The following is a 19433-nucleotide window of genomic DNA, read 5'->3' on the forward strand; positions in this document are numbered from 1 at the left end:
GAAGGCTGGAGTGACGATTATTCTCTTCTGTGATTCCCAACTGCTAATTGAGTTAGCAGACATAAAACCAAACCGAACCAAACCAAACTATGGCGTGGAAAATGCCGAAATGAAAACCCTAAAAACATTTTGCTAATGGCTATAATGGCTCTCTGTGAGCCCAAATGGAGTTGAAAACAAATCGCCCATTTGCTCGGTTCGGTACAAAGAAGCAGGACAAAATGCAAACAGATGTAAATCCGTGCGTAAAACCCAAATCAACCAAAAAGTCTCGACTAAAGGAAGATGCCAGGGATGTGAAAAGCACGGCATGAGGGCACAGTCCAGTCAGCGGGGGCGTTCCTGGCCATAGGTCAAGTATGGAGTGATCCCACTGAGGTCTGAGGCTGTTTACGACACGAGGAAGGCGGCGGAAGTGGAACAGTTGGACGTGGGGCTCTATAAAGTGGCACAACGCGTGCCAAAAGGTGCAAGAATACATCACAGCGGAAGTGGCTATGGCACCAGCTGGTTTTCCTACCAGTTCCACGTATCGCAGCGTACTTTTCCCATTCACAATTATGCAATCAAAGTTTTCTGAATGTAACCGTAGTCTACACTGTATGTACATAGGGGTCACAATAACCACGTGGTCGCAGCATGATCTAATACTGTGCAAATTTTTCGCAGCTTTCCTTTTTCCTCTGTAGCCCTTTGTGCGCCGCAGCTGTGATGGCTAGCCTGCTCTCGCGCACTCACACTCACACTCCATTCTTAAACTGCGCTCTGCCTCTCTCTCTCTCTGACGGTTACCGTTGTGCGCTGTCATCATTTCTCATCGCTGGCATCGCTCTCCGCCGTTGTGCCGTTGTGCCGTTGTTTCCTTGTAATTTGTCACCGCTGGGAGCCCATTTCTGCGGCGTAATTTGTTTGCAACTCATTTCGGGATTCATTTCCCTGCCCTGCCTTTCCGCCGTTCGTGTTTGGTGGTTTGGCGCCTTTGTTTTGGTCAATGGTCTTGATGCATTTAATTAAAATTATTACGAGTATTGTCTGTAGGTGGAGTGGGTGTGGAGCTTGGGAAAAGGGTTTGGAGATTGTGAGAGGTATCCAAGTGTTATTGATGATATTTTTCATCCATGTTTTATCAGTAAACTCAGGAACCTTCGGATGTCTACTATTCCCTTAGTCTTACAACCGAGTACGTATTTGGTTAGATGATCTTTGATATCCAGACCAAGTAGTCTTCGATTTACTTTGTATCAAGTAAATTCCATCCCATCCAAACTCATTCTACAACCAGACAGCATACAGTCAACATCAAACAAATTAAACTGAAAAACGAAAAACATAAAAACATAAAAACAACAAATTCTGTTTACAAAAATGCATAAAGAAGATATTTGGAAACGTTCAAAGCCCATTGTCGCCAAGGATCACATCGGAGCGATTCTGCCAGCGACTGTCCGGCCGGATCCCATTCCCGAGAACTGCGACGACGAGCGTCCGTGCATGGGCTACATCCTCGGATGGGAGTACGGCCGCAAATGGCTGGAGCGTCGGGACTACATCAAGCGTCACCAGGCGGTGATACAATCCATGGTCCTAATAGTACCGGACTTCGCCTGGTGGGTGAACCAGCGCCGTCCCCTCTACGCGCGCAAGCAGCGCTTCCATTCCAAGCCCAAGCCGAAGGCCGGACAGTGGCAACCGATGACCGCCTTTGCAGAGGGCAAGCAGCGTCGTGAGGCCCAGGAACGCCGTATTCGGGAGTACCGCGATAATTCTAACATTAAAAGCCCGTAGCGGGACATTTTCAAGGATCTATTGCGGATCCACAGTAAAACACAGCACACTTAAAGGGCACACCAGAACACGGAAACGAATGTAACAACACTAGTGACAAAAGCCAACCATAAATTTTCACATATTACATCATTTGTGTGGAGAACAGTCTTTTCGAGAAACTCATATTGTATGTCCCAATGGCTTTACACGAATAATCAATCCATTAAATACTGATGCATAGTGTTAAAAACGATTAAAATGTTCGTTTCTCTAAAAGAACCTCAGAGAAAACTCTACAGCTCCACAGGTCTACAGGTTTGCAAATATCAAAACTTTTGCGGCTATCAATGGAACTAGAAACGCATTAGGACCCAATGAACTGAAACTAATGGCAAATAACAATATTCCCTCTCTCACTCAATTTTCAGTTATATTACTATTCTTTTATTGTTGGTTTTTGCAGAACTCTCCGTAGCAGAAGGTCGAGAAGGAGGAGGCCCGTTCTCAAAACAAACAAAAGCGCAGCATCCGAGAAAACCTTCGCCTCGGACCTCTGACGGCGTTTACGCATTTGTTTGTTTGATTGTTGATTCCCTCGTTGAAATGTCAGCCGAATGGAACAATGGATCCACTGCCAGGTCATACTACATAAGAACTATATGTACATATGTATATGCAATCACCATCATCATCAGCATCGTTGACGTTTCTTTTTTAATCGTACGCAGAGACCGGGTAAGTGAACAATTGGCCTGGCCCCGACCCAAGGCCTGTACGTATGTACGTACATCCCATATATAGCTGTTTTTTCTCTCTTGTTGATTTGCATTTCCGCTTCATTAACTTGGGCACACATCAAACTATATAGATCAACTATATTATGTGGTATGTATTATACGGTTGGCTTTTTCATGCTTCTATTATATTGCACTTTTGGCGCGTAAAACACATACATCTAGTACAGATGTACACAATATTTAAGGGGCGTTATACTTTTAAGCCCTCTAAAAATTGCTCAGTTCCTCGAAGCTCGTCTTTTTTACATCCTTTTGTTATTCCGTTTTGTTTTATATTTTCGGTTATAATTTTTAGGGGTTTCTTTTTGTTTGCCTAACAAACTTTTACCTTTTTGTGGGCCCGCTTGATTTTCTTTATTTTTCAATTAAACAAAAACTCATTAGTGTTGATTTGTTACTCAGACCCTTTTTTCTTGGATAATTTATGGCATTTAAAAAGAGTTTGGTAAGAGACTTTCCTCCTTACCAGATCGTTCCTTACTTTTCGTAGCTTTTCGAACTTGAATTCCTTTGCGGTCACGTCCATTACTTGTAGAGTATGGAATTATTCTATATCTTAAGAATGACTACGAAATCTTAAACTTTTGTATATTCCTAAAACTTTTACATTCAATCATAAGTAATTACTTTTTCCTTTCAACTTTGATTACACTTTTGCCACCAAGCCATTTCTTTAATATAAACTTTGGAGACTTTCTCCTCCAATTAACGTAAATTGCCCAACCAATTTTAACATTATTTATGACTTTTCTGTACAACTACCGAGCAATTATCATTAATAATCATATGGGTTTTTTCTTCACTTATTCTAATCCATTAATTTTGCGCTCATTTCCCCTTGATTTTCAGCCGCACCTCTGACAGTCTCTCTCCATCTCGCTCTGGCCATTATCAACAACATATATATATTTTTCCCCACAATTTATGCCACGAAGAACATTTTCCAGCAACAACAGAAAGCAATGGGGAAATGGGAAAATGCTTCACACTGTGCTGCAGTTTTCCGCGCATAAATTAATGGAAACGAACGACGATGATCATCATGGGGTCTCAGGAGGGAAGGACGGTGCAAAGTGGAGTGGTTCTGACGGAAAGAAAGGGCTGGGAAATGTATGATTAAACATTAAACAAGTGGCATAAAAATGGAAAAAACCGCTGCGAAACTGCTGCAAGGTGCTCCAATGAAATGTGGGAGAAAATCAACACGATCCGGTGGGGGTCAGGTCAGTTCAGAGGTGCAGACAGAAGTATGATGTGTCTCTGGAACGATAGCTTGATTAAAGTAGATTTGAAAAGTGCAGAGAATATATGAATATAATTCAGAAATTGATATATCTTCATTAGTTGTACTTAGAGCCCAAATTTCACCTCTACATTTCATCTGAACTTTATTCTACATCACTTCAATGTAATATCTCAGAAATTGTGGATAGCATTGAAGATATCTTAGTTTTCCGTTCTCATAAACGTTCTTAAATGCTCTTGGAGACGAAGAATGTGTCCTTTCAAGGCAGTGGTTCTGCACTAAAGGTTTCTCTTCCTTTTTTAAAGAATATACAAAAATCGGAGCACGCTCTTTTGAGGTTAGCCATCACCGGCCGGTTTTCCACAAAATAAATGACAAGCTAGAAATCAGAAAATGATGTCCAATCCATTTCTGTAGAATTTATTGAAAAATCAAACAGAAACGTATTTAATTTTGCGGTCGATGGGCCAATGGGCGAACCGCAAAAACTAATTAATTCGCCAAAACAACAAAACAACGACCGGGAGTAAGAACAAAATGGCCGCCAACAGAAGCGGAAATGAGCTTTGTGTGCATGTATATGCATGTGTGCGACCGCAAAACAGATGCTGATTATGAAGATAATTAATATGGCTAATTAAACTGGCGAATGCGATGCAGAAATTGCATTTGCCAGGCAGCACACAAAACGGGCAGGGAACGGGGTACAGGGAAAAGCAGAAAAACAAGCGAAATTTCAACGGCTCCTGCCACATAAAAGCCAATTAATTATTTTTATGGCTACTCCCAGAGCCCACAGGGCCCCCAGAGCCAAACTCCAACTTCGAGTCCGCCAACGGAAGCCAAGAGTCCGTCGTCTTTTCGCTCTGAACTCGGGGATAATAAAAAATTATGGCCAACGATTTGGCTCACTCGAAACGAAGCAAAACCAAAAAAAAACAAAAAACAAAAAACAACAAAAACAAGCACTGTGAGCCACTGACCAGGCCAAGTCCGCCCCGTCCGCCTCTCTTTGCGCTCTTTATACATATATATTTATATACACTTTATCCTGCATACTAAATCCTCGAAAATAAAAGTAAGAGCCAGAGCCAGAGCCGGAGCCACAGCCATGCAAGGGCCAAAAAGATGGCGCCTTGCTGTGTACAAAATTGATCAGTGGATTCCCTGCCGTTTGAACTATGACGCGATATGTCATCATATTTTCTCGTTGCAGTTGAAGGGACCTTCCTTATGGTGGTTATCCTCGAGGGGGCAGAGTGGGGGGTAGGTTCTGGTGGCAGAACCATCTTCTGCTTGTGGTTTTTACCATGCATATTTCTCACTTTGTCAAACCTTTCGTGCAGTGCGCAAGGCCGCAATGAGATTGGATAGCCCCCACAGGCCCTCTTTGGAAGCACCTCCGATTCCTCCTGTACCAGTACCGTACCCCTTCCCCTACTCCCTTTTAGTCAGCTTGTATTTAGCATTTGGCTTGAAAAACATTTATTGCCTGGGCTACCGCAAAATCAATTTGGGCTCTTTGTTTCCGATTTTCGCTTGGAGATCGGAGGCTCGGAGGCGCCCCAAAACTCGTCTTGCCTCTGGCCAATCCCCTCTGCTGTGCTTATGGCCATTTCTCCGCTCCGTTTTATTGGCCAAGGCAATGCGCCTGAGTAATGGCCGCCGGCCCTCTGGGGCTCCCGTCACACTCGATGTCGCTTTTGGGCCACTTTGGTTACTGCTCTGACTCGTTTTTATTGCAATTTCTGTTCTACTCCCCTTATTTTATTTCTTTAGGGGAATATACATATGTGTTTTCTGGTGGGTTTTGAATGAAAGAGAATTCCTAAAATAATATACAACAAGCATCTAAGAATCGCCTTCCAAATTCCTCCATTACAACTGCCAGAAATTCCCATTGTCCATACTCGTACCAGAGTTCATTAAAAACTCCATTACCCGAAGAGGCTGCACACACAGCAAATCAATTTTGATTTACTTCGAGCAAAAGACCGACCGACAGACAGAGAGACAGACAGAGAACATATATCAATATGTTGCCCCCATAGCGGTCAGCCCTCGAAATGGGGCATGTTTTGTGGGGGGCTGATAGCAGGGTTGCCAGAGCTGGCCATCGAAGAACCGTTCCATCATTCGGAGGAGTACTGATGATGGAAAGTGTCCCACTGTGCGTGCACAAAAAGCAACAACCAAAATAGGAAAGAAAATAGAAAGAGAAGAGGAGCACCACAATGGACTAGATAGAGTGCCACAGAAAATGGACTGGACTGGAGTGGAGTGGAGTGGTTCGGAGTGCCACAGAGGATATTCGAAGACCGAGTGAGCCGCAACAACAATAAACGCTAATAATGCTTAATCAATGTTACACATTACAACAATAAAACACAAGAAACACGCAAGAAAAAACGAAGGGCCCTACGAAAATCGAAAGAAACCCAGAGTTCAGCTTCATTTGTGCCATGATTTATGGCTTTTTCATTACCGAAAAAAAGAGCGCACCTCTTCACACCTGTGGAAAAAATGTTGAGGCCGAAATGAAATGAAATGTAATTGAAAATCAACTAAATCGATTTTCAAGAGAGAGAAACAAATTGTTGAAAACAATGCGCGGAATTTGTTGCGTACAAATCTGTTATTGTTGTATTTCATTTCGCTTCATTTGCGTTGCGCATTTCAATAATCATTTATATTGTGGCATCACGTTGATTATAAACACTGGCCGGCGAGGAGTTCATAAATTTCCAAAATGAGCTTCATTACGGACAGACCAGATATTGTTGGTTTAGAAAATTTCCAATTTATTCTCAGAAGAATAGAAGGAGATCCTTGACGGTCCTTAATCGTTTATCGATTGTTGCAAGAACAGCTTTTGTTTCAATGTGTTGGTATATGCAAAACTTCGCTCAATACTGGACTAAGAGAGAGAAGAGAGAGATAGCATGGGTGACAAGACGCTTAAATAGAGTTCTTACCCGTCCCCGGACACGTCTCCAGGCTATAAGTCCGAGAACTGAGGTACTACATATATGTGCAAAAATGATGTTTTCCAACAGGCACACAGCCAGGCAGAAATCAAAATTGTATTTGAAAAACTATAGCAATCGAAATTCACTGTAAAGCCTAGCTGGCGCATTTATTTCTCTCGCTCTCTCTGCATGCGTTTCCCATAAGAGGCTATCTCCGTTTTTGCAGTTAGTCAGCCAGTGCTGAATAACAGAAGCAGTATTGAATAATCAATCCATCAAAATTTCAATATAATTAAAAACCTACAACGTAATTTTAAGAAATCTAATGAATCCTTCACTCTCTTGCGTTAATTGTATTCCCAATTTTATAGAAATACCATTTCTAATCTTCAAATCAAAGAAAAAGCCCCAGTCCGCTGTCACATCGATAAACTAACGAGCGTGCAATTATTTTTTGAAAGAAAATTTGGAGGGACTTCTTTGTTTGCGCATTCATTGTGTGCCTCCACCCAGCGGCAGCTGCGTGCCTCCCAAGAACCCAATCTGGCACATCTCAAAGCTTTTCATCGCCATGTCAATCCACAACTCCACTCCTCGACACTCGGCACACACTTGGAGCGGAGTCGGCGAGGAATCACTGAGGTTATGGGCGGATGTGGCCTGTGGATGTGGTTATATGCGGTGCGGTGTTATCGAGAAGTGCGCCCAGCACGAGTTAAAATTTAATTTAGTGAAAATAATTTGCTTAGTCGTGCTGCAAAATTGCATAATTGTCAATGGTTTCGGCCACTCGGCAGAGTTCTCTCTCGCACTCCCGTTCTCATTTGCCGAACTCTTCTAATGAGGCGGCCACAGCGCCATTTTGTGGCACAAACACATTTGCATATTGGAAAATTATAGCCCTCTGCTCAAAGGCCGACGCCTGCCCCGACGCTGGCTTCTGCTTCTGGCTTTTGTTAGCGGTGCGGTTGCGCAGAGGGCCAAAGTCGATGCTGAAGCCAGAGCCAGAGACGGAGCGCGTGGTGGCCTGGTGAGGCGCAATGGGGGGGCGGTCGCTGTCGACGACGAAGTGACCTCCAGCCGCGTCCCAGTGGCGAGGACTTGACTCTTAACTGGCAGTCAGCAGTGAGGCAGGCAGGCATTCAGGCGCAGGCAGGCAGTCAGTGAGAATCGAGTGCACGAAAATATGCAAGCAATGCAATGCTCCTACTCCTCTTTCTGGCCTCATGATGAGCTGTAAAACACGCGTTTTCATAATGTTATTAAACGGAGGAAGAGGTAGTGGAGGAGGGGGAGGAGGAGTAGGAAGAGGGAGCGGCAACCAACGGCCATTTGACATGCCAAAAAACACTTCTGTCACAGCAGCAGGAGAAGCAGCAGCAGTCGCAGCAGTTGCCCAGTGGAGAGTAGCATCCAGTGTCCCTAGGGGGTGGCCAGACCACAAAAGCGTGCCATACCCGATCCCACCTCTTTCTCGTCGCGATCTTCGGCCGCCTCTTGGCAGCCATGCGACAGGAAACAGCGCAAGCGCCGCCGGACCGACCGGATTGGGTTCGTAAATTGAGCGCCGCATGCGTCTGGGCAATTATTTTGCCATAATAAACTTGATACGGAGCGATGCTCTTATCTATGTATGATTTCAGATTATCGCAGCAGTGCCGAACCGAACAGTAGCTTTTTAGCTTATTTAATTTCAAATTTAAGCTTTTTTTTATTACCAAGCCGATGGAGCGGCAAGAGTCAAAGTGGCTGTAAAATGAACAGGAAATAATTTGAAAAGTTTAGTACGCAATGAAGATTTTAATATAATAGCTATATGCTTTGATTGTTTAAAAAATTCTTTTTATTTTATTTATTTTATAATAAAAGGATATTCATTAGTATTAACAACATTAATATTCTTATTTTTCAAATTCAAATTTTGTGCTGCAGTGCTACCAGTTCAAGAGAAAAAGATCAATCCCTCCCGTATCTTTATTCATTTAGGTTTTATTACGTTTTCTACCCTTACCTAAATGAAGGCCTTTGATGTTATTTTCAAAGAAATTCCTCTCCATATAATCTTTTAGAAGAAAGAACATTCATTAGTAAAACTATTTTTAAAATTTGTGCCTTAGTGCTGCCAGACCAAAAGAAAAAGATCAAGCCCTTGTAGTGCGGACAGTCTGGCAGCACAATGTAAAAGTTTGTCCCCTATCCTGGGGGACGGTATATTTTGGTATATCGGTATAGAATGGTGTATTTGATCAATTTCATCAATCTATTCAATTTCCAATAAAAGCAAGTGTTTAAAATAAGCCAGTCAAGTAGAAAATCAATTCATTAATCGAATAAAACTATGTGGGCATGGCTAAATGTTCAATATAGCTAGTAATAATCCACGGAATATCAAAAACGAAGAATATGTATAATAGAACTTGAATTTTTCAGTATATTTACGGTATATTTATAAAATGAGACGGTAGTTTTTGGTATAATTCTGGGGGTAACTCTTGCCGCTGTTCGTAACTTGAAGAAAATTTAAAAAAAAAGAAGCTATTTTATAGAATTTTCATTAGCTTATTCAGTTTTGTGGCACTAGCTTCTGCTTCAAATTCATACGACATGGTCGTACCAATTATGTGGCACTTCGCAGTAAAAACTGCATTTTCCAACTCTTCGCACGCCATACCTGTATATTAAATTAAAAACTAGTAATATCCTTTCATTGACAATAAAATTTTACCTTGTGCAGAGAATTCTATTGGTCCTGCTTAGTTTCATGGAGCTACTTAGTTTTGTCTTCACCAGATTAACCTAGCTTAATACCCGCTCAATTTCCGCGATTGGCAACGGCAATGATAGCATTATAATTGTCATATTAAATGCTTGTAAATGCTTGAAATATTTCCCGAAAAGAAGAAATAAAAAAAATTGCAGTGAAAAATATGTTCACAAAATAAATCAAAGTTGAAGAAACTTGTAAATAAATTGAATTTTATAGAAATTGTGCACTCATTTTTGATGATCATCAAACCAAAAATCGAATATATGTCCAGCGTTGACTGAGACATTGGTTACGTAGACCGGGGATATGGTATATGTATCTGATAAGGAAAAATACTCCCAAACAACTGGAATGTTGACATTTGTTATGTTATTTTAAGTCAATTTTTGTTAACTTAAACGCAACACACAATTACTATATATAGTTTGCAATCAGGCAAGGGTAAATACAAAGGCTCTTGAAACATTAGACAAGTAAAGATTGCTCAATCCGATTGCGTACATCTGTTTCAACTTCTTAAAACATGTTATAATTACAAAATTTATAATTACAAAGCGACATGGAAAGTAATTGAAAAATTTCATGAATTTTGTCACCTAAGTTAAAGGAAAATCATATCAATCCACAGGGATATGAAAACATGAAAACCAATTCGGCCGTTAATATATTTTCGAATACGGTCAGCACAGGAATTAAAATGTTTCCTGATCGTGGCAGTTTTGAAGACAAAGATGCAGCCATCGCTAGATCAACGTTTTTAAAAAGTATGAACGATGGTTTTGATGTATTGAACAATACATATTTCCGTGCCAACAAAAAATTCGTTTGTTATTTGGAAAAGATTAAATTCGGCCTGGAAAGGCTGAATCAGAGATCAAAGATATTGATCAAGTAAATACCAGGGGTTTCAATCAAGATTCCCTGGAAGAATATTTTGATAGTTTAAAGCGCAAAATTGGGTGTAAATATGGTGGCCCAATAGCAGCTCAGTTGGGTCAGCACCTGCCTCTAGAAATACCTGAAAAGGTAAATTTAAAGGAGAACGGTGGAAACCCAAAAACGTCAAGTTTGAATCGCCCAATTAATAAAATTGCAAAATTCGCTGCCGTGAGTGGGTCAAAAATAAAAAAGTATAAATTAGGCGTAGAGAAGTGGAGGAACAAAGGAAAAGGAAATGGATGAAGGAAGGGCACTTACTTATAACATTGGGCTATAATGCCAACAAAATAAAGTGCAATAGAAATGTGTAAATAGAAAATATTAACAAAAAAAAACCCGAAAATTCGCCCATTTATAAGAATATGCCAATGGCTGCAGAAATGTAGGCTGTCCGGTTTACCATTGATCTTCCGAAACAGTTCAAATATGTATTATATGGTTTTAAATTGTTATTTCAAAACAACAATCACAAAATCGACTCACGTTTGTCAGTATATTTACGGTATATTTTTAAAACGAGACGGTATATTCCGGTATATTTCTGAGGGTCGATGTCGATAGCCCACAGCTGCTTCTGATGAATGAACGTGTGCGGTAGTAAAAGCGTAAAACAGAGCAAAAAACGGAATTCGCAAAACCGTTTTCTTGTTGCCCCGCAGACATAATTTAATAAACAATTAAATGGTCTCAAATATTAGAGAATTATTTTCTGTTGGTGATAGCTGCCTGTAGAGACAATTTAAGGGGCTTCCTGGACCGGCGACACACAATGGAAATGGATGGGTAAAATAAAGGCAGCAAGCGAGTAGTGTAGTTGTAGCAGGAGTGTGTGTTTGTGTGCGTGTGAGGTGGTAGTGCGTGTGTAGTACGAACGAGCGTGTGTAAGGTAAACGCAAAACGGTGAAGCGAACCAGGGGAGGCAGCAAACACGCAAAAGAAGTCCCAAATTGTGAAAAAGAAAACAAAAAGAGAACTAATTTTGTGTTGGGGAGAAAAAAGACAAATGTAAAGTGAAGATGGAAAATGTGTGGTAAATGAGATAAGCGATTGCAGCCCCACCGCTAGAGCCGGGCATGTTAGTGCTACTGGTCCGAGGAGCAGAGGCAGAGCAGCATCCATCCAGAGCCACAGTCCTCCTGCCCTTTCCCCTGCCACAGCCCCAGGCCCAGCACGCACAGCAGTAATGATGCTGGCCGCAGCCGGTCTACCGGCCTACGATGCCGGTAAGATCAACAGCAACCCGAGCAACGGGACGGCCGGTGGCGTTGGTGGCACAGTGGGCACTCCCTCGGCAGTGGGTGCCTCGCGTCCCAGTGCTGCCAGTGCACTGATGAAGACCCTATCCGTTCGACTGCATCGCGGCACCGAATTTATCAAGGATACCGTGCAGAAGGCCCTCGTCATGTCAGCGCCAGCACCCGTGGCCCCGGCCCCAGTCCCATCACCAGCCCCACCACCAGTTGGATCCGCTGTGCCGCCGGCAAAGCCCATAACGCTGACCAGTCAGACGCTGAAGCGGAAACTGGCCGGAGCGGGCGGCTTGATGGGCTGCGGCCCGAGTCGCATTACATCGATCACCGCCAGCTCGAGCAGTGGACGCTTCATTCTGGCCCATGCCAACAGGAAGCCCGCTAGCCAGGTGCCGACGGAGGCGTACCTTAAGGTCTACACGGTGGCACCCACTGAACTGCATCGCTCGGCAGCGGCCCGCGTACGTAATCCCAGCACTGATAGCTTACTCATGGATCTATGCCAGTTTAAGCCCATCCGGCCCATGCCTTTAACGCCAATAAAAATGTAAGTCTTGTTGATCTATTTGGGGAATCGATTAAACAATATACTCAAAATCTCTATCGCTCTTTGCTCTGGCAGCAACAAATTCCGCGGCTTTGAACTGAAACGACCCAAATTTGTGCCCGCCGTGAATGACAGCGAAGACGAGGACGACGACGAGGATGATCCAGAGTCACTCCAAAAACCAAAGCCTAGGTGAGTATTGAGCATAATGGTCAGGAGCACCGTATTGAGTAAGTCTTTTGTTTGGTTCCTCAGCTCCGTGATATTGCTGCCGCATAAGGGTTCGGCGTTTGTGCCGATGCCCTATATAGCGAGCCCCAACACCACCGCCGCCGCCGCAATCACCGCAACCGCCACCGGCACCGCCACCAGGAGCAGATCTCGCTCACACAACACTCACACCTCAGGCACAAGCGCAGACGAGCCCAAGCCAAAGCGTCGTCGTCGCGGTCCGCTGCTCACAGCCAGGCGACGCCGCACAAGAGCTGCTGCTGCTTTTGGGGCGCCCCCACCAGTCAACACATCAGCCTCTCCAGAAGAAGTAGCAGCCAAACCTGTAGCTCCTGTCAAACGCAGGGCAGCCACAAAGAGTGGACCAGCGAAACGCAGTCGTGCTGCAGCTGCCAATCCCACGCCAGTCGTTGCCACATCAACCTCGCCGGATGAAGCATCCAAGGCGCCTGGCAAACGCAAATCATCAACGAAAAGGGAACCAGCGAAACGCAGTCGTGCCGCAGCTCTCGCAGCTGCCAATCCCACACCAGTCACCACATCCACCTCTCCGGGAAGAGCACCCCGCGCACGGGGTAAACGCAAGACGGCCCCAGCCGAAGGCCCACAAAACGCAAAACGCAGCTGTCGTGGCTCCTCTCCAGCTCGTCCCTCGCCACCCATGACGCGTCAACGGGCCCGTAAACAGATCTCCGCCAGCAGCTGCCATAGTGGCAGCACTTAAGTTTCATCCACAATCATCTCGGATGTTCGTTCAGTGGAACGTAATCCGATGCGGCAGTAGCAACAATGGGAAAACTCTCCAAGTTCTAAGTCTTTTGGTTCTAGTTACTGTTTATGGCGAAGTCGTCTTCGAAAGCGCCTATTCGTGTGGCATTGTTCTGTAAAAGTGGGAGTGTAATGTAAACCCATCTCCATTCTGTAAGAACCATTTCTCCGAAAGGTTTTTGTTTAAGAGTTTGCCATTCAATGCATTGTTCTAGAGAAGACTAGGCTTTACCACTTTCCGATAGATATTCGGTTTTACTTTCAGCCAAAGAGCGGGCTGAGAGAGATAGACATCCAGGCCTTACTTTCCCCACATTCAAGAGAAAGATCCAGGCTTTACTTTCCCCCATTTTCACTTTCCTTGAGTAGATACTAGATATATATGTTGCGGCATCAAAATCATTATGACTTGGTCTTCAAGACTGATATAACAACAAAGAATCCACTAACGAATAACGAATATATGATATGATACTGATAATGATATGTATGCAAAAAAGAAAACAGAAGATTCAAGAATTTATGTTTAGCCACAGTCCTCATTAAAACGAAGAACTTTAAGCAGAAAAAGTATTAAATGTATAAAGAAACAAAACCATGTAAAATGTAAGCCATTCCTGATATTCATATTTCAAATGAACAAGTGTTTTATTTTATTTTATTTTGTTGTAACCATGATTATGATTATTTGTATTTGTTCGATGTACAAACAGAAAAATTGCAATGCTTTCGATTCGATTTTTTTCTATATATGTTGGCCTTTGAGGCAAAAAGATATCGATATCGAGATATGAGAGAGAGTTAGGAGAAAATTGAGAACAGGTAGATGAAGATGAAAAAGATCATGTAAACGCCACAACTACAATTAATTTTCCTACTTTAATTAAGTTTGTTAGAATTTATAGCTTAGAAAAAAAAAACAAAAACAAAACTAAACGATCCATTCATTAATCTAAATATAATAATAATATAATACTACCTAAATCTATCTGTAAGAGCAGCATATACATATATTTAGAGGTCAAATCAACTGTGTGTTGTGATATGAACTAATTTATAATACCAAGCAAAAGACAACCAACCAACCAACCGACCCCCCAAATGATAAATTGCTTGATCCCAGACAACACATATCCATCCCACTCTCAGTCTCGCAGAAACCACATTCATAGCAGAACAGATGCAGAAAACGTTGATATCATTAAAAAGTAGTGAAGGAAAAAAAAAAACAAAATCCAAAATTAAAATTTTCAAAACAAAAACCATGAAAAATTATAAAGAATTAGCCATAAGCTAAAGACAATTTCCAGAGATTCCAAACAAAAGCAAAATTACTTAAACACACAGCGAGTTGTATGCGATGCGTCAATAAAAATCCCTAAAAATATTTACAACACTATCCATTTGATTGATGTACGGACATAAGTGTGCTTCCATCTTCAATCTTTTTTTATACCTTGCTATTCCTTCAATATCTTTTCTTGAAATATGCGAAATCTTCGATCCAATGATTGATTTCAATTACAGTCCTTAAACTTTCAGTTTCCTTAAATGTTCTTTCTTTAAATCATTTCGTATCATCAATTTCACTTCAATTTTTGTTCTGGAAGAAGAAATCTTCTTTTAATTGCAGAAATCTTTGACGAAATCCTTCCGTATTATCTGTATTAACATTGTCTTCGGCTTCGACTGAACTTTCTTGGATTTCATGCTGAATGCCCTTGCCCTTGCCCTTAAATGTATCTTTCCAAAATCTTTAGTTAAATCTTTGCTTTCCAATGTATATTTCAATCTAATCTATACTTTATTAACTTAAGAGAAATCTTGTTTGTTTTCAATAATATACTTCTATTTATGTAAATATTACCTGCCATTCTTTCAAATTACTTTTCTGTCTATATTTCTTTTGATCTCTCTTCCAGATCACTCCTCGAAAGTCTCCATTTTGGTGGGCATGACATTCCACAGATCCTGCAGCTTGTATCCCTCCCGTATGCGCTCCATGGCAAAGCCCAGCTCCTTGCAATACACCGGCTCCCTGTCCGACTGATCCGTATTGTTGTTCGACACACAACCCTCCGCCAGATAGCTATTCAGTTTGGTATTGATTTCGCGCTCTTGCCGCTCGTCCAGCTCCTCGAAATTCTCGATCTTGAATTGCGTGGCCTGGGCCGCCTCCTCGGCGGCATCCGCCAATCGCTGGCGTGCATCCTGGGCATCGTAGTGGATCCCAAAGTTCGGCTGCTCTATGTAGACGGTGTGCAGCGAACAGAGCTCCTTGAAGAGTTCGTTCAGCCGGTCGGCGGGATCGATGCGGAAGCCGAGTACATAGCCGCCTCCAGTCTCGGCCGTTTGGATGACCAATGCAGGACCATACTTCGACTCTCGGACACGTAGCTGGAAAGGGAAATGCAGTGGGAGATTGGGAAGATTCGAGCCAGAAGGATGATTAAACTCACGCTTTCAATCTGAAGATAGGGCAGGCTGATGTTAAAGGTCTCATTGGCATCAGCGAACCACACAAGACGTATGTTGGAGACAACAAAGCTGCCAAGATTTCCCTGATCGCTGGATAGATTCCAGACGCCCTGTACCTGGCTATAGACCTGCTCATCGGGCAGGATAATCAGTTGTCCAGAGAGTACGATGGCTCCTCGCAGCTTTAGGTCGCGATAGAGATACGTGCGCTGATATAATCTACAGGGAAACATCTGACATGAAGAGAGTTTTATAAGAGATTGCCCCGTATTCCACTTACTGATACACATCAAAGACGCTGGCAAAGATGGGCTGTTCACGGCGCGCCGTCTCCCCGGACACATCCGTGAAGAGGAACTCGAAACGCGTCTCATTGCTGATGGCCAGAATGTACAATGCCTGACTGGGCATCCTGCCCTTGGAGTGCATGTGCACAATGCGGGTATTGGTGTTTCCAAACCTAGCAAACCCAATGGCTGAAAAGTGGAGAGAGCGCCTTCAGTCTGATGTCCTAGAATCCCAGCATAGTTACTCACATAAATTGTACTTTTTGTGAACCAAGGAATGCCAAATCACTCGAAGATTGGTGACCATTAGGCGGCCCGTGTCCCCGGGATTTCCCTTGCTGTCCTCAATGTGATAGATGTAGTCCAGCACCTTCTCTCCGGTGCGTAGTCGAGTGTGCCTGGAATTTATATATCCACATATCTCTCTCTCTCTCTCTCTCGCTGGATGACTTACAGATGAGGCGTATCAAACTTGACATCCTTGTCCTCCCAAAGAAGCTGCAGCTGTGGCTGCTGGCCATCGGTCTGTCCCAGAGATTTCAACATTTTAAGAATGAAATTTCCACTTTTGTTGTGTCTTCCTCCTTAAAACCGTTGCTAGGCAACTTTGTATACCCTTTGAAAGGTTATTATTGCCTTTAACAGAAGCTTTTCATTCAATTAAGCTACGATGTAGCTTTAATTCAAAAATCTCAAGTCTGTTCATCTCTTCACTATGTTTCGATTTTGATGGCAGTCCAGCAATATACGAGCGGGAACCTTGTAAATAAAATTTCATACCCGATACTGAGTTAATTATAAATGTATGTAGCCTTATGATTTATGTATCCTATAAAATATAATTTATAATATATATTGTCATCAGTGATGGAAGCCTGTACGACCAAGTTGCCAGCAAAGGTTACCCGACGTCCCTTAGACGGTAAGCACACGATCCTCCTAGTTGTTGTTTTTATCCTTTTGCAGTTGTATCCTTGGGAAGCAACTTCCCAGTGAAATGCTTTACCTCCTGATTCCACCTAATGACCTATTTGAATAGAATTCAGAGCAATTAATTCCAAATTTTGTATTTTCATACATATATGTACGTATATATTTGACTAAACTGTAGAATAATAAGTACAAAACTTATGCTCTGCTTACTCGTATCAAAGTAGAAAAGGTTCGGCTGATCATATACTTATACTCAGACTATAAGTCAAGATTCCCCAAGAGGAAATGGTGCCTTAATTTATATAGAATAGCAAAGCTAAATTGGAAATGTTTCTCATTGATTCTCGTTCATTGTTTAGAATATTGCAAATCGTTTGGCTTAAACATTAGGACTTTCATTCGGGGGACAGACAGTGGCAACAGAAGGCAATTCGTGTGGACAAATGTCGAATACCGAAACGAAACTAATTCATACTTAGACTACAGCTTAAAGTGAGGAAGATCCCTCTCACATGATGATCTGTGGCTCGGGCACACTGGCCGCAATGCTTTTGTGGGGCAGCACTTGGCCCCCATTCACATAGAGCTCATCCTTTACAATCACATCTTCGCCCAGCACTGTGATGCCCTCGATCCGCACCCAACGACCCACGGTCGAGCGCCAGCCTACGATGCAGGAGTCTAGCCAGGAGTGGGAGCGTACAATGGCACCTTTTAGTATGGTGGCACGCTTGATGCACACCCCATCCTCTATGATTACATCTGGTCCGATGGTTACATTTGGCCCAATTCGGCAGCCTTCGCCTATCGTGGCTGTGGGATCCACCAGTACATTGCCGACGACTCCTGGTCCAGTGTACAGCTTCGGTGATTGCTTCTGACGCAGCGAGCTCAGGTAGAGGCACATGCCTAGAAGAGATATGCAGGAAGAGGGAGATCAATAATTGTCTTCTGTTCCTATCTGGAGGAGGGGTCTTCCCACGCGCGTAATCTACCTAATGAGCCTCCACTCAAACACTCAAACAAAAATCGCTCTATCAAACATTCTACGCGGTATTAGTTCTTCCGAGAAACTTACAAGGAAAAGATAAATCAAACTCGAAAGAAACCAAAACATGATTAAAGAACGCACGACACTACGGTTGGCGATAAGGGTAATGAGGCAATTGAAGATAGGCTCCGAGACCCAGTCCACCACCAGTAATTCAGTGAGTCATCCTACCTGTCAGAAAATCTTTGGGCTGCCCAATGTCCATCCAGAAGCCGGTCAGATCCATGGCATACAGCTCCTGTTGCTCTGCCATGGCCGGAAATACCTCCTTCTCGATGGATGTGGGCTTGACCTCAATCCTCTCGAGCACCGATGGATTGAAGATGTAGATGCCGGCATTGATTTTGTTGCTGACAAACTCCTGCGGCTTCTCGATAAAGTTCTTTATGCAGCCGTCCTCGTCGTACAGCACCACACCATATTTGGAAGGCTCCTCCACCTTGGTCACGACTATTGTCCCCTCTTTGCCGTGATTTCGATGAAACTGCACCAGCTGCTTGAAGGGGAAATCACAGATCACATCCGAGTTAAGCACAAAAAAGGGTTCGGGACTGGCAGACAGTATCGATTTGGCCAGGGCCAGTGGTCCTGCTGTTCCTAGGGGTTCCGTTTCATGGGAGAATATCAATTCCACGCCCAGTTTGTCTGCCTCCACCTTCAACTCCTTCTCCATTTGCTCAGCCCTATAGCTGACGGCGAGTATGACCTGAATGAGCCAATTATTGGTTTATATAAATATATTACTCATAGTATTGCTCACTCACCTGACGGCAGCCGGCATCGACAAGTGCCTCCAGCTGGTGCAACAGAATTGGCTTATTGGCGAACTCCACCAGCGGCTTGGGCGTGCTGAGGGTGAGCGGGCGCAGACGGGTGCCATAGCCACCGACCAAGATGAGGGCACGGGTGCCATTGCCGACAGTTGTGTTGGGAGAACCGCACATTTCCGTTTGATGTTAAGGTCTGTTCTGTTGAGCACTTGTGACACGTCAGAAATTCCGCAAGCAATGTTTTCCTCCGCACTGCTCGGGCGGATTGGGCCTGAAGAGCAAGTGAAGTGAGCGGGGCGAACGTTTTTCTGTTTGACTTTAATTAATATCACTTACTGTCTTTTGTTGTTGTTTCTGCTGATAAGAAGTTGATTCGTTTTTTATGACCTATTGCATTTGTTGGCGCTTTCCTATTGGGGGTGGGCGTTGTGGGTGTGTGCACCTCTAATCTTACTTTAAGCTTACTTTACTTTATGCTTAAAACTCTAATTTAACGTAAGGACACTTTATTCAGTTTAATATGTTGCTTAAACTTCGGATTTTCGAATTTTCGGATGAAAAACAAACTAGAAAACAATTAAATAAATAAAGACATCGATACTCACTAGGGCTGCATTCCATCCATCGATAGCA

General features: G+C 43.1%; 4 protein-coding genes and 1 long non-coding RNA gene across 5 annotated transcripts; 3 read left to right on the forward strand and 2 right to left on the reverse strand.

The window, feature by feature from the left end:
* Positions 1 to 1207: 1207 nt before the first annotated feature.
* LOC4802514 (uncharacterized) lies at positions 1208 to 2020 on the forward strand. Its single transcript, XM_001359385.4, has one exon. It carries the CDS (start codon positions 1366 to 1368, stop codon positions 1783 to 1785), a length of 420 nt encoding a protein of 139 aa, XP_001359422.2. The 5' UTR covers positions 1208 to 1365; the 3' UTR covers positions 1786 to 2020.
* Positions 2021 to 2567: 547 nt separating this feature from the next.
* LOC117183552 (uncharacterized) lies at positions 2568 to 3864 on the forward strand. Its single transcript, XR_004468660.1, has 2 exons — positions 2568 to 2652; positions 3414 to 3864. It is a non-coding gene; the product is annotated as an uncharacterized lncRNA (long non-coding RNA).
* Positions 3865 to 11026: 7162 nt separating this feature from the next.
* LOC4802515 (serine/arginine repetitive matrix protein 2) lies at positions 11027 to 14668 on the forward strand. The gene is made up of 3 exons (XM_001359386.5): positions 11027 to 12282; positions 12358 to 12474; positions 12538 to 14668. Exons 1-3 carry the CDS (start codon positions 11669 to 11671, stop codon positions 13235 to 13237), a joined length of 1431 nt encoding a protein of 476 aa, XP_001359423.3. The 5' UTR covers positions 11027 to 11668; the 3' UTR covers positions 13238 to 14668.
* A 394-nt stretch (positions 14669 to 15062) lies between these two features.
* BBS5 (Bardet-Biedl syndrome 5 protein) lies at positions 15063 to 17027 on the reverse strand. The gene is made up of 5 exons (XM_001359387.4): positions 16501 to 17027; positions 16296 to 16444; positions 16040 to 16235; positions 15741 to 15978; positions 15063 to 15678 (listed from the first exon to the last, which is right to left on the reverse strand). Exons 1-5 carry the CDS (start codon positions 16590 to 16592, stop codon positions 15205 to 15207), a joined length of 1149 nt encoding a protein of 382 aa, XP_001359424.3. The 5' UTR covers positions 16593 to 17027; the 3' UTR covers positions 15063 to 15204.
* An 86-nt stretch (positions 17028 to 17113) lies between these two features.
* Positions 17114 to 19399, reverse strand: Gmppb (GDP-mannose pyrophosphorylase B). The gene is made up of 4 exons (XM_001359388.5): positions 19137 to 19399; positions 18795 to 19071; positions 18202 to 18736; positions 17114 to 17888 (listed from the first exon to the last, which is right to left on the reverse strand). Exons 2-4 carry the CDS (start codon positions 18972 to 18974, stop codon positions 17488 to 17490), a joined length of 1116 nt encoding a protein of 371 aa, XP_001359425.1. The 5' UTR covers positions 18975 to 19071; positions 19137 to 19399; the 3' UTR covers positions 17114 to 17487.
* Positions 19400 to 19433: the final 34 nt, after the last annotated feature.

Source organism: Drosophila pseudoobscura, chromosome 2, assembly GCF_009870125.1.
Source record: "Drosophila pseudoobscura strain MV-25-SWS-2005 chromosome 2, UCI_Dpse_MV25, whole genome shotgun sequence".
Taxonomy (NCBI): domain Eukaryota; kingdom Metazoa; phylum Arthropoda; class Insecta; order Diptera; family Drosophilidae; genus Drosophila; species Drosophila pseudoobscura.